This window comes from Rhinoraja longicauda, chromosome 8 (genome assembly GCF_053455715.1).
Source record: "Rhinoraja longicauda isolate Sanriku21f chromosome 8, sRhiLon1.1, whole genome shotgun sequence".
NCBI lineage: Eukaryota > Metazoa > Chordata > Chondrichthyes > Rajiformes > Arhynchobatidae > Rhinoraja > Rhinoraja longicauda.
The window spans coordinates 73,535,499-73,550,367 of record NC_135960.1 but is presented as its reverse complement, the minus strand read 5'-3'; the positions used below and the strand labels follow the sequence as shown (position 1 = coordinate 73,550,367).

The following is a 14,869-nucleotide window of genomic DNA, read 5'->3' as shown; positions in this document are numbered from 1 at the left end:
TGACAAGAAACTTTTTCACCCAGAGAGTTGTGAATTTGTGGAATTCTCTGCCACAGAGGGCAGTGGAGGCCAATCCACTGGATGAATTTAAAAGAGAGTTAGATAGAGCTCTCGGGGCTAGTGGAATCAAGGGATATGGGGAGAAGGCAGGCACAGGTTACTGAATGTAGATGATCAGCCATGATCACAGTGAATGGCGGTGCTGGCTTGAAGGGCCAAATGGCCTCTCCTGCACCTATTTTCTATGTTTCTAGTCAAATTATACTTTCCACGAGTTAAATCAAGCCACACAAAAGGTAGTGCAAAGAGAAATATACTCGATAAAAGTGCAAGGGCCCCAAAGTAATGACGCTATGCTCAAAAGCATATTTAATAACAATATTCAGCTTGGTCCTGAAATAAACTGAATTGGATCAAGCCCAAAGTGGAAGAGGATTCTACCCCTTTGACCACTTTACACATCCTCCACCAGCAACACACCCCCCTACATGGTGAAATGGGGCCGTGCAAGTGGCAAGGACACATCACTTCTGGGTGAGTTCAATGCCTTTTACGCATGCTTCAACTACCTCAGAAATAATCTGGATCCGCTTCCATTTGCCTATCACCAATACAAGTCTACATTACTGGCGGCTTGTTCCATACACCTACCACTCTTTGTGTAAGAACGTCACCCCTCCGATTCCTGTCACTGAATGCTTTAATGAACTTGTACAGATGCAGGAGGCTGCAGAGAGTGCTGCACAGCTGAGCCCATGACAGGCACAGTCCTCCCTATCATTGAATGCATTTACATGAGGTGCTGTATCAAGGAAATTACATCTGGCATCATGGATCTCCACTATCCCGCCAGTGCCCATTTCTCACTGCTACCATCGGGCAGGGAGTACAAAAGCCATAAGTCCACACCACCAGGTTCAGGAACATCAACTTTCCTACAAACCATCAGGTCTAAGAACCGACCTGCATAACTCTAATCCTACTTCGACAACAAAAGACAAATCATGTTTTGTACAATTGTCTTGCTTTTTATTTTCACTGTCGTACAGAATTTATATATAATTTATGTTTGTGTGCTCTGTCTAAACCTGTGTGCCCGTGATACTGCTGCAAGCAAGATTTTCATTGTATCAGTACTGAGCCTGCTTATGAATATAACAATAAACTCAACGTGGCTAGAAACATAGAAAATAGGTGCAGGTGTAGGCCATTCGGCCCTTCGAGCCTGCACCGCCATTCAATATGATCATGGCTGATCATATTCCGTACCTGCCTTCTCTCCATATCCCCTGATCCCTTTAGCCACAAGGGCCACATCTAACTCCCTCTTAAATATAGCCAATGAACTGGCCTCAACTACCTTCTGTGGCAGAGAATTCCACAGATTCACCACTCTCTGTGTGAAAAAAAACATTCTCATCTCGGTCCTAAAAGACTTCCCCCTTATCCTTAAACTGTGACCCCTTGCTCTGGACTTCCTCAACATCGGGAACAATCTTCCTGCAGTGCCCCACAGCCATGAAATAGTATCTTATAAAATAGTTTTACAAGTAGCAGGCTGCAAGGACATATTGCTTCATGTGTACCATCGTGTTAGAAAATAGAAGGCAGAAAGCAGGGCTAATATTTTGAAGTTTTCAAATCTTTTTTTTTTGGCTACCAAACAGCATACCTGCAGAGGAATGACATATCAATGCAAAGTCCATCCATATAGGACAGAACTGTCTAAATTTAGATACATTCATCTTTTCATTTTAATATAGTACTTCAACTAACAGACATAGCAGTGTTACTCTAGCTTTTGTCAGTAATAATAAACAATGTTTAGTCGCCAGAGTTAGTTCCAAGTTTATTTATCTTATAAACAAAACCTTAATGTAATCTGTTATCTTATGACAAATGATTATCTTAATCCAGTTTTGATTATCCATATTTATTGCAATAAAATTGCAACTAAAAGCATCTTTACAAAATCATTTCCACATTTAATGAACACAAGACAGTATTAGTGTGTTATTGTGTATAGTGTTTATTTTCAAACTGAAGTTATAGCACTGTTTTCCAATAGGACAAGGATGACAATTTTAACAAACAACTTCCATTTGTGCAACAACAAATTGAAAAACAGTATTGAAAAGTAATTTTTCCAACATTTGAAAATGAAGGAAAATGTTGGCTTCTCTACCAATGTGACCAACTTCCTGCCTTTTCTGACGCCAGGCTAGTTTTAAAAATAGGACAATCCTACATCATCTTAGTCATTCTTGTGTAGGAAGGAACTGCAGATGCTGGTTTACACCGAAGAGAGACACAAAATGCTGGAGTAACTCAGCGGGACAGGCAGCATCTCTGAGGAGAAGGAATGGGTGACGTTTCGGGTCAAGACCCTTCTTCAGACTGAGAGTCAGGGGAGGGGGACATGTCTCATTTTGATGTCTCGTTTTCACACTCAGTGTCCTTAACTCAGTGTCTCCCTCTCCCCCGACTCAGTCTTAAGAAGGGTCTCCACCCAAAACGTCACCCATTCCTTCTCTCCAGAGTTGCTGCCTGTCCCGCTGAGTTACTCCAGCATTTTGTGTCTATCTTAGTCATTCTTTGTGCGTAAGCATGGACTGAGTGGCAGTGAGCTATCTGATGATGCAGTGCACCACACAGCCCCAATGTGGCCTTCAGCCAAGGTCCACAGATGTGCACTTCGGAATCATAAGCCTCCCAAACATGGATGTCCCAAGGCATCAGTCACACACCACAGTTAATGATAAAATCAAGAAACAGTGCAGAACAGAGAAACAACTGAAGCAGCTCATTTTCTTAAAATATAATTTATATATAGCAGTGCAGTCCAGCTGAAACCAACAAATGTCTGAAGCATCTTTTTAGATTTATGTTAACTTGAAATGTGGAACAAAGTATTTGTACAAATTAAGACTACCCCTAAAAACAATGCTTTTGAAGCATCTAACAAATGTGGCTGCTTAGATTATTTTTTAAAGAATATTTAGTTTGAGAATAATCAAATATAGATAGTAATCTTTTTAAATCACAATTCTGGAAAAAAAATGAAATGACACATTATTCTCAAAGATGTCATAAATTCACATCCACTGCTTACACACAATGAAAATAAAGTTTTGTTTAAAAAAAAATTATATGTACTTGATATAGGGGAAGAAACTTTAAATTCAGGAATGCAAACTATTGGATGAACAATATCATTCTTATAATTGCCAACTTGACTTCTGCATCAACAGGTCTATGTTAGTGATTTCACTGAAAAGAAAATGCATTAAATGTAAATGTGTCCAAGTCTGGTATCTCACTCTACCAACATACTCCATCACCACAGTGGTTACATCAGGTTCACTCATGACTCCTGGTACTGGAGTTGCACACAGGGGCATCTTTCCATTTGCAACAGGAAGACCACAAAAAAAGCAAATATGTTTAATTAAACCTTCATAAATTAATTTTACTTTGAACACAACATAAACTATAGCATATGTAACAGTTTCAAAAAATGAAATCATTCCAATGACAGATGTCCCATCCCCATTTCAATTTTGAAAATTCACCTAAAAAACAGTCAAGGATTAAAGTGTTTCTGCACCTTCCAGTCCTACTATTCTAGATACAGAATGAGATATACTTTCATACTGTGTTGGCCTTTTTACTTCCTTCCTCTGAAGCCTACAGCATGGTCTCACATCTTGATGTGATCCATGGTCCATTCAGAATTCCTAGTCTGTTGGGTGCAAAAATTAGCTGTGTGAAAAGTGCTTATCCCTTCAGGCAATTTTTCAACCATGCTTTTACCATTATTATTACAACTTGTTATTCACAGCACCAATCACAAATTCAATTTAGTGCCTCAAAGATGCAACAGATACCACGATTTGAAATTTAGGTAATGCTAACTACAAAGCAATGAGATATTGTATTTGATAAAATTAGCCAATTTGTAAATGAATAAAATGAAGTTCAGTAAGAAATGTACAAAGATAAAATTTCAGTTTGAGAAAACTATCAGAACAAAATGAATCAACCTTGGACATTACAGGGGTAATTCACAAAATAAAACTAGAAGAAACAGTATTCATAAAGAGAAAAACTGGTAGATACTGTAGATTGGGAGAAATAAATGTAAAGAAAAGGTAGCAAGCCCCTCTAAAAAGGAAGTGAGAAGAAGCTTGCAAGGGCTATCAAAATCAACATTTTATTTCCATTAGGAAAAGATCAATGATGTACATTTTTTAGCACTTACCAACCTAGAATAATGATGTTACAAATGAAGATACCAAATAGTACACATGTTAAGCGATTATTGTGCATCAGTTTTATGGAAGAGGACATCCAAACGAAAAAAGTAAATCAAAGGCAGGGTATTCCACAAAGTAAACAAAACAATACAGGTAGTTCTGCTATAAAGCGTGTTTCCTTACGGCAAACTGGATACAAGGTGATTGATGAATTCGGGAACACTATTTGTATAAAGCTGGCCGAATTGATTAAAAATATATATTGTTGACCGGAAATGAGCGAAACACTTTGTTTACTTTGGAAATTGTCAAGGAGAGAATAAGCTATCTTGGGGGAAAAAAAAGAGTTTAGGGGAAAAAAACTGTTTCCTTGTAACCTTCACTGTTGTCTCTGAAAAACTATCTGTCAGTTTCACAGCAAGTGGCCACTGAAATTGACAAGCAATTGTTTCTATTGACATTTGTGCAATGATACTCTATTAAACAATGTAACATATAACCTTTAGTACTTTCAGCTTACAGTAAAAAATAAACATCCTTATTAAAAAAGACTTTGAACATTCTGCAGAAAAACCTTTGTTATGCGAGCCTAAAACTCTAACCCCTTTCCCTCGTTGACACGATTGTTATTATAACGCGACTTACGATAACACTATGTTTCTTAGAAAGTAACTATTGCATTCTAGCAGAACTAACTGTAGAATGAAACGTTGTAAAGGCATGAAAATAATGGCAAATCTCCAGGATCACGTTGTTTTTACAGAGTTTTAAGGAAAGTAAATAAGCAGTGCAAATGCTCAAATGATTGAAATGTCCTTGATTCAGAAATGGATAGTATAGACTGGGAAATAGTACAACACTTGGATATTTAGGAAGGGTGAGATGTAAACACTTACATGGAATAGCCCACTATTGCTTTTTGCTGCAGAGTCACTAGGAAAGAGTGACTGATCATCTTCATAACATTCAACTCTTCAGCAATCCAGCTTGATTTAAAGTTGGCTGTGCCTAATAAAGTGGTTAAATTCTCAGAGGAGGTTCACTAGAAAACATCTATCGATATTGTTATCAGTTCCTAGAAAACATTTTCTGGCTAAATGTAACAAAATTATTGTGATCTCCAGGGGTCAAATTTTGAGTATACTTGCACTAATGTTAAAATTCCTGAAAATTTCAGGTTAGATTTAAGTTTAAGATATCAACACAAACTCATGGGATTGACAGAAATATTATCTCCCCCTCACTGGAGAGGTCTAACACTAGAGGGTATAATCTAAAAATTTCAACCAGGTTTTTCAGGAATTAAATTAAGAAATTTCCACATGTAAAAGGGGAGGTCATTTGAAACTGAGATGAGGGAAAACTTTTTCACCCACAGAGTTGTGAATTTGTGGAATTCTCTGCCACAGAAGGCAGTAGAGGCCAATTCACTGGATGAATTTAAAAGAGAGTTAGATAGAGCACTAGGGGCTAGTGGAATCAAGGGATATGGGGAGAAGGCAGGCACGGGTTACTGACTGGATGAGCAGCCATGATCACAATGGTGCTGGCTCAAAGGGCCAAATGGCCTCCTCATACAACTATTTTCTATGTTTCTATGTTAAAAGTTATTGAGGTTTGGAGCTCCTTAGTAAATTGTGGTTGAAGCCAGTTCAAATATTATGTTTATTCAGAGTGATAAACTTCTATCTAAAAGTATTGAGCGATAGATGGCAAGGATACTACCCATGGTCTCTCTGAATGAATGAATAAGCTTGAGGAGCTGAACAGCCTTCTCATGTTCCTTGGTAGGTGTTAATAGCATACAGTAAATTGAACAACTCAAGAGACCAAAGTGTCACCTGTACCCTCCCTGCTTGAAAACAACTGAGCAAAAGAAAATCATACTCAGCAGTATTGGTTAAAGTTCTATTAACCTCCTGGGATTTTTCATTGATTTTTATTTATTCCTGAAACAATTCAGAGTGTCTAGTTTTAAATAGTCTGTCTCATTGCAGCAATTCTAAATCCATTAATGGAACAATATTTTTTTCAACTGCAATTTAGACAGAAATAATGCTTGGCTATAAAACCCTTTTAAGTTGATTCCTGCTTTCTATATCAATATAATTGATCAATAAAAGACCATTAGCATTACTAGTTTAGTTTAGAGATACAGCGTGGAAACATGCCCTTCGGCCCACCGAGTCCGCACCGACCAGTGATACCCGCACATTAACACTACCCGACACACACAAGGGACAATTTTACATTAACACCAAGCCAATTAACCTACAAACCTGTACGTCTTTGGAGTGTGGGAGGAAACCGAAGATCCCGGAGAAAACCCACACAGGTCACAGGGAGAACGTACAAGCTCCGTACTGACAGAAGCCGGGTCTCTGGCGCTGTAAGGCAGCAAGTCTGGGTGCCTGTACTACATTTCTTTATTTTTATACTCCTGATATGCACGGCTAAAGCATTTTCCTGTGCTGGGCTTTTGCCTGCAGACGGCTTGAGGGAAAATACATAGGACAGTGTTGTATGCAACTGAAGGTTTTAGAAAACATAAAAGATATCATCATTTTAGTCTGTCAATTTAAACAGTGTTGCAAGTTGCTTATCATCTATCGCAACAGTAGGTTAAATAAATGAACCGCCTCAATCCATACAAAAATGGAAACTCGGATCACACTTCTATTTTCATTTTATGTTCGAATATTGAATATCAACTCAAAATGTGCTTGGCTGTAAATCAACCATACAAAGCAGACCTACAATCAGACCATTTCCATCTTGTTTGAAGGGGGATATCCATATCAGGATACATAATGTGTGCAAAACAAAAACATTACTTAAAGCAGCACAAACAATATTTAACGCATCTGTAACAATTTATCCAAGAGCTTTCTTAGCCTGGGTCATGATATCAATAATCCTGATCTAAAAGCTAGTTTTGTTCATTCAATGAATTTACAGTATTCCCTGTAAAATTAGAATGGATTAACCATTGCCAAGTTTTCAAACTACAAAAAACAAAAAAAATGTCAAACTTCTATAATACTGAGCCCAAGTAATCAGGATTAGCACACCCTTCACATATTCTCATAACTAACTTGTACAAGATTTAATACGAAGCTGCATTACATTTTTAAAAATATCTCCCTCCCCTCACAACCACAAGCTACAACTATATGCAGCTAATTAAGGAGATTTAATGCAAAACATTAGAGAAAACTTAATTTTGTATTCTTATTGTACATCAATTGTATTAAAATGAATATGGAAGACTTTGGGATAGGAGATCAGGAAACAAGGGTAGGGGGGTATTTTCTATCAGCAAAGTTAAATTTACAAAGAAAACCTTCATTGAAACAGGTGGGAAAAGAGTAACTAACCTTTACATACAGATTTGTCACGCTATTTACATTGTTTACTTTCTGCAGGACAGAGAAGAGACCTGTAGTCAAGTGTGAGAAAAATGACTCATGCAGATGTCCACAGTGAAGAGTAAAAGGGTTTAGCACAACAATGTGCGCTAATAATATAAAAAGGAAGCCAAATTTCCAATATCCATTTTTGAACTGTTCATGTTGTTTCGAGGCCCAAATACTGTTCTTAATTACCACAGCAACCCCGTTGGCTCTGCTGATTCGTTTCTTGGAGATTTACCCCCCGATTTCTAGCCGCGGTTGCTGGGTTTTGAGGATCATTTTTTGGCATTTTCTTAGCTGTGGGCAAAAGAATAGAATACATTGATAACTTCCCTAAGTAGCCAACCATGGCTTAGAGAAAGTGTTCCAACTTCCAAAGGATGTTTGTGCTCCAGCATGAAGCACATATGAAATTTAACCTTCCCTGAAGCTGATTTGATGTTTTGATGTTCATATTGTTTATCCAGTCATTTTTGGTCACCGTAAAAGGAAAGATAGCATTAAGATGGAAAGAGTACAGAGAAGAATCACAAGGATGTAGCCAGAACTTAACGACCTGAGGTTAATGGATAGATTGGGCAGACTAGGACTTTATTCCTTGGAGTTCAGGAGGATGAGGGATGATCTTATGGGGTGTATAAAATCATGGCGGGAATAGATAGGGTGAATGCACAGTCATTTTCCTGTGGTAGGAAAATCATGAACTAGAGACCATAGGTTAGACCACTGTGAGCTTAGGTGCAACCTGAGGTGCAACGTTTACACATGAACGTTGGTGGGTATATGGAACGAACTACCAAAGGAAGTAATTGAGGCAGGTACATCAACATTTAAAAGACATTCAGACAGGTACATGGGTAAGAATGATTTTAAGAGACATGGGCATGGGACTAGGTAGATAGGACTTCTCGGCCATTAAGGATAAGTTGGGCTGAAGGGTCTGTTTCCATGCTGTAGGTCTCCAAGATTCTATAACTATCCTCTTGTTCACATGCTGACCATATATTAGAGATGAGGAATCTGTTTGGTCCTTGGTTGCATGTGTATTTTGGCACTATATGCTGCTATTCACTCAAGCATGGTAATATTTTGGTCCAAATTATAGATGCATTCAACCAAGTATTTGAATATCAAACATATTCACAAACAACAGAATAGGTTTTCTCTTGACAATCAACAATGGTCAAATTAGTTGAAATGTACCAAATTCTCCTTTCAAATCTGTTTTTTAGTGCAACATCACGTGAAGAAACAACACAAAAGAACATGATTCTCCATTTATGTTATACAGAGCCAGCAAAAAAACAACTCAAGTGCTTCATCACCTGTTCAGCATCCAAACTATTCTCTTTGCTATAATTTTATGCCTTGTCATTCAATTCAAGCTATCTAAAATCATCTAATCTAAGATCCCTGCAAACATCAAAATAGAGAAATTGGTGATATTTTCCAAACAAAATCTGGTTTCATCTGCCTATCAGCCCAACCCCCTCCCCCCCAGCCCCCTCTCCCCCCCTAACAACCCCCCTCCCCCCCTAACAACCCCCCTCCCCCCCTAACACCCCCCCTCCCCCTGCCTCCCCCCCACCATCTGCATCCACCTACAACCTGGCACACTTATTCCTGCCTCTCCTCTCTCCCATTTTTTTTGCAACCCCCCCTCTCCCCTCACACAGTCTGCAGGACCCAAGTCTGAAAGGTCACATATCCATGTTCTCCAGAGACGTGTAGGTAGGAACTAAAGATGCTGGTTTAAATTGAAAATGGACACAAAACGCTGGAGTAACTCAGCGGGACAGGCAGCACCTCTGGAGAGAAAGAATGTCTTAAATTTCAAGACCCTTCCCCAGAGATGGTGCCTGACCCATTGAGTTACTCCAGCACTTTATTTCCTTTTTTCCAAAAATACAAGTGGGGTACATAATAAGTATAGCTTCGTTTATAAATAAATAATGCCGGTGAATGGATCACAATTAGTAGGTAGTGTGCAGCAGAGAAGGCAAAGAGATTTGATAGCATGCTATCAATATTTAAAGAATGGCAATTATTTATGCCTACAATGACATGGAAATTATTTGGACAGGTACATGTACAAGAAAGATTTAAAAGGATAGGGGCAAGTTGGACTAGGTTAGATGGGGCATTATATTCTTTCTTTGAATGAGGCATTGTTAATTTAAATTTGTTATTGTAAATTAAAGTTTCTTTTTGCAAAGAAGTCCAGAAAGGGGGGAGGGGGGGAAAGAGTAGTTGATGAAAATAAAAGGAGAATAAAAAAGAATTGAGACCTTAATTGGCAGTACAGATTAAATGGCCCAAAGAGCTTGGTTCCAAAATACAACTTTGTAATTCATCATTCAGTTGGGAATCTGAGCTAGATGAAATCTTATAGTATTATAGTCTGTATATGTTAGATCCTCATAAATCCATGATAGGAACAGAATCAGGCTGTTCGGCCCATCAAGTCTACTCTGCCATTCAATCATGGCTGATCTACCTTTCTCTCTTAACCCCATTCTTCGAATCTTCGACTCTGAAATTAGAGCAATGCACCATCCCCCTGCATAAAACTACAACTTATCCAGATTACAAACACTTATTTAGATTCCATGTATTCCTCATTCACATTTACCGAACAATGAAAATATTATAATCTAAAACACCTCACCTATTGCTAGAAAAATATCATTGACGTTCATGGCCGTCTTTGCTGATGTCTCCATGAAGAGAAGGCCACAATCTTCTGCATATGTTTGTGCTTCCTGAGGGAAAGAAAATAAAATGCTTGAGTGCTTAGGCCATTCCAAATATCGGCCCTGCCAAATCTTTTACATTTTGTGCACTTGGAAATTAAAAACACTCAACAATCGAAGATTAATTAAGAAAGACAATACATGATTACAATCGAGCCATCCACAATGTTCAGATACATGATGAAGGGAATGACGTGAATCATGTTTAGTATAAAATAAAGCCAGCAATGTCCGATCAAAGATAAACCGAGAGTCCCCAATGAGGTAGATAGTAGTTCAGCACTGCTCTCTACTTGTGGTGGGATGATTCAGTTGCCTGATAACAGCTGGGAAGAAACTGTCCCTGATTCTGGAGGTGTGCGTTTTCACACTTCTATTCATTTTGCCTGATGGGCGAGGGGAGAAGAGGGAGTGGCCAGGGTGCGACTGGTCCTTGATTATGCTGCTGGCCTTGCCGAAGCAGCGTGAGGTATAAACGGAGTCAATAGAAGGGTGGTTGTTTTGTGTGATGGTCTGGGCTGCATCCACAATTCTCTGCAATTTCCTGCGGTCTCAGCTGGAGGTGTTCCCCAACCAAGCTGTGATGCATCCCGATAAAATGCTTTCTACGGCGCATCTGTAGAAGTTGGTAAGAGTTGTTTGGGACATGCCGAACTTCCTAAGCCTTCTAAGGAAGTAGTTGCGTTCTTCTCTAACTGGAGTATACACACATCAAACTTCTATAGATTATATTTCTGTAACCAAAACCCTGGCCACAAATTCTTCGAAGCACTTCCCTCTGGAAGGCGACTCCGGACTGTCAAAGCAGCCACAGCCAGACATAAAAACAGCTTTTTTCCCCACGAGTGATAGTTCTACTCAATAACCAAAGTGTGTAGTCTCTTTTTGGCTCTGGTTTATTTTCACCCACATGTTTAGACCGTAATGGCGTATCCTTATTGTTTTGATGTGTTTATGCTTTATTCCTAATTGTTAACTGTATGTTTGTGTTGGCATTTGTGAGCGGATCACCAAGGCACATTCCTTGTATCTCCATACTTGGCCAATAAACTTATTCATTCATTCATTCTTTATGACCAAGTAAGCTAGCGGGGTGACTAGAGTGAGAATATATCTTTGCACTAGATTTGAATCTATGATACTGTTCATCTGAAATCAGTATTAAACTCCTTCATCAGTCAATATTAACAGCTCAATGTGACTCTTTGCCCCATTCTCTTGCCACATTACCGACATTGGTTATCTAAAGATAAGATTTGAAGTGGCATTTTAAAAGGAACTACACTGTATTGTGCTGCTTCACAACCCTAATTACAAAGCATATTTACCCATTTATCCATGACAGATTGCATCAAAGTCATGGAAGGGAAGGTGAAAGTGATGTTTCGAACTGAGGGTCTGAAAAAATCAGAGACTCTAGTAAAGGGCACAGCACAACAGCATGTTGTCTCAAATCATTACCTCATACTCCACCATTCGTTTATCTGCCAGATCAGCTTTATTGCCAGCCAACGCTATCACGATGTTAGGACTGGCTTGTCTCTGCAGCTCCTTCACCCATGCTTTTGCTCTATCAAATGTTTCCTAAATAAAATCAAATAGAATTAATGCATTAACTTACTATTCAAATACAGCAACATGGGCAGCAAATTTGCTTCTGGAATTTAGCTTCATTTTGGAAATATTATGGCAAATACATCCAAGAATTGGTTAATAACAAGTCAATATGCACCCAATGAATACAACTGAACAACAGGACATTAACAAGCACTTTAACAAGATCTTAGTGCTCTCATTATTTGAATTCCTTCCTAAAGATGCCAGAAATTATGGAGGCAACCTCCAGCTTTATTCTGAAATGCAAGCACGCATTCTGAAAACACAGAAAGCTCTGTGACAAAAAGCTTTTTGTTTGACTCAGTGTACAAGACATTCAATACCAACAACAGTCTGATACATATCGACCTTTTGGTAATGAAAAAGAACTTTCAATTCAAATTTCCTCATGACTTGCTAAATACACCACCTAGTGGCTTGACTCAGGATCTATGGTTTAGTTGGATTCTTACCCATCACTCAGAAATAAAAATAAACTAAAGTAGAGAAGAGTTTTTCCCTTGATCAGTGACCCACAGTAGAAATTTTAAGAATACATAACATTTCATAAGGACAAGATGCAGACTGGTCACTGCGACGGTTGACACAGTGGTGACGCAGTACTCAAGTTACCAAACCACTAAATGCCCTGGTCAGCAATACGGTAGAGTTGCTGCCGTACAGCGAATGCAACGCCGGAGACCCGGGTTCCATTCTGACTATGGGTGCTGCCTGTACGGAGTTTGTACGTTCTCCCCGTGACCTGCGTGGGTTTTCTCCGAGATCTTCGGTTTCCTCCCACACTCCAAAGACGTACAGGTTTGTAGGTTAATTGGCTTGGTAAATGTAAAAATTGTCCCTAGTGTGTGTAGGATAGCGTTAATGTGCGGGGATCGCTGGTTGGCGCAGACCCGGTGGGCCGAAGGGCCTGTTTCTGCTCTGTATCTCTAAACTAAACTAAAATACAGTGACATAAATTCCAATCCCATCAATTTAAATTTAATTAATCATTTAGAGTTAAAATAAACATTTTAGTCATGAAGACACTAAAACTACTGAATTGAAAAAACTAATTTGGTTCACTAATGTCCACTGGAAAGATAATCTTCCTTTGCTGATGTGAGTGAAATGCTACTCCAAACCCACAGAAATTTGATTAACTCCACCCTATCCACTGAAATTACTCAACTGTACCATTCCATTATATGAAAGTAGAAAAAGGATAAACATGGACAGACGCAAAAAGCTGGAGTATCTCAGCGGGTCAAACACATCTCTGGAGAAAAGGAATTGGTGACATTTCCGGTCAAGATCCTTCTTCAGACGACTTCTTCAGAAGGGTCTCACCCCAAAAAGTCATTCATTCCTTTTCTCCAGAAATGCTGTCTGACCCGCTGAGTTACTCCAGCTTTTTGTGTCTATCTTCGCTTTGAACCAGCATCTGCAGTTCCTCCCTACACATAAACGTGGACATATCTAGGGACTGAATTCAGTCTGGTCTTCCTCATAAACCTTCAGGGATCCGGTGTCTAAACCGGAAATGCACATAAAATACAATGGCCCATTGAATCCACCATCACAACAACCCTGTCTCACCAGCAGGCGGAATCTATCGAAGTTGATGGTGACCATGTATGATGAACCTAGTTAACCTCAGCCTGTCCAAACTTACTATTGCAGATGTACAGTGCTCTCCATAATGTTTGGGACAAAGACCCATCATTTATTTATTCGCCTCTGTATCCACAATTTGATATTTGTAATAGAGAAAAAATTGCATGGTTAAAGTGTGCATTGTCAGATTTTAATAAAGGCCATTTTTATACATTTTGGTTTCACCATGTAGAAATTACAGCAGTGTTTATACATCGTCCCCCCATTTCATGGCACCATAATGTTTGGGACACAGCAATGTCATGTAAATGAAAGTGGTCATGTTTAGTATTTTGTTGCACATCCTTTGCATGCAATGACTGCTTGCAGTCTGCGATTCATGGACATCACCAGTTGCTGGGTGTCTTCTCTGGTGATGCTCTGCCAGGCCTGTATTGCAGCCATCTTTAGCTTATGCTTGTTTTGGGGGCTAGTCCCCTTCAGTTTTCTCTTCAGCATATAAAAGGCATGCTCAATTGGGTTCAGATCAGGTGATTGACTTGGCCACTCAAGAATTGACCATTTTTTAGCTTTGAAAAACTCCTTTGTTGCTTTAGGAGTATGTTTGGGATCATTGTCTTGCTGTATAATGAACTGCCGGCCAATGAGTTTTGAGATATTTGTTTGAACTTGAGCAATGAAGATAAGTGAGCCAGTACCTTCAGCAGCCATACATGCCCAGGCCATAACACCCCCACCACCGTGTTTCACAGATGAGGTGGTATGCTTTGGATCTTGGGCAGTTCCTTCTCTCTTCCATACTTTGCTCTTGCCATCACTCTGATATAAGTTAATCTTTGTCTCATCTGTCCACAAGACTTTTTTCCAGGTCTTGTGGTTGCTCTTTCGTTAGGAAGAACAAGGCTGGTACATGAGAACACCTGCGTAATCTTCTCCATCTCATTCCAAAAAGATGTGTAGGAAGGGACTGCAGATGCTGGTTTAAACCGAAGATAGACACAAAAAGCTGGAGTAACTCAGCGGGTCAGACACCAACTTCTCAAATCCAATAAACAATGGCCAATAAATCCCAGCAAAATCCAAATCCTAGAAAGTAAATAACATAAAATAGCCTCCACCACATTACACAAATGATTTAAGTCTACTTGGATTCATTAAATTGTTATTTGCAAGTTTGTCAGTGTTCTCGAAAGGAAGTAGAAAGTTCAAGAAATATTAAATAATCATGATTATCAGC

The 14,869-nt window shown here is 39.1% G+C and overlaps 1 protein-coding gene across 2 annotated transcripts in view; it reads right to left on the bottom strand.

Moving 5' to 3' along the window:
- Nucleotides 1-1,918: 1,918 nt before the first annotated feature.
- The window catches only part of rab5b (RAB5B, member RAS oncogene family), a 59,815-nt gene continuing 46,864 nt past the window's right edge, over nt 1,919-14,869 (bottom strand). For both annotated transcript variants that reach the window (XM_078404286.1, XM_078404285.1), the window contains exons 4-6: nt 11,884-12,006; nt 10,338-10,431; nt 1,919-7,966 (exon numbers count right to left, since the gene is read on the bottom strand). In XM_078404286.1, coding sequence (XP_078260412.1) covers nt 7,854-7,966; nt 10,338-10,431; nt 11,884-12,006 — 330 coding nt within the window. In that variant the 3' untranslated portion in view covers nt 1,919-7,853. The remainder of the gene's footprint in view (nt 7,967-10,337; nt 10,432-11,883; nt 12,007-14,869) is intronic.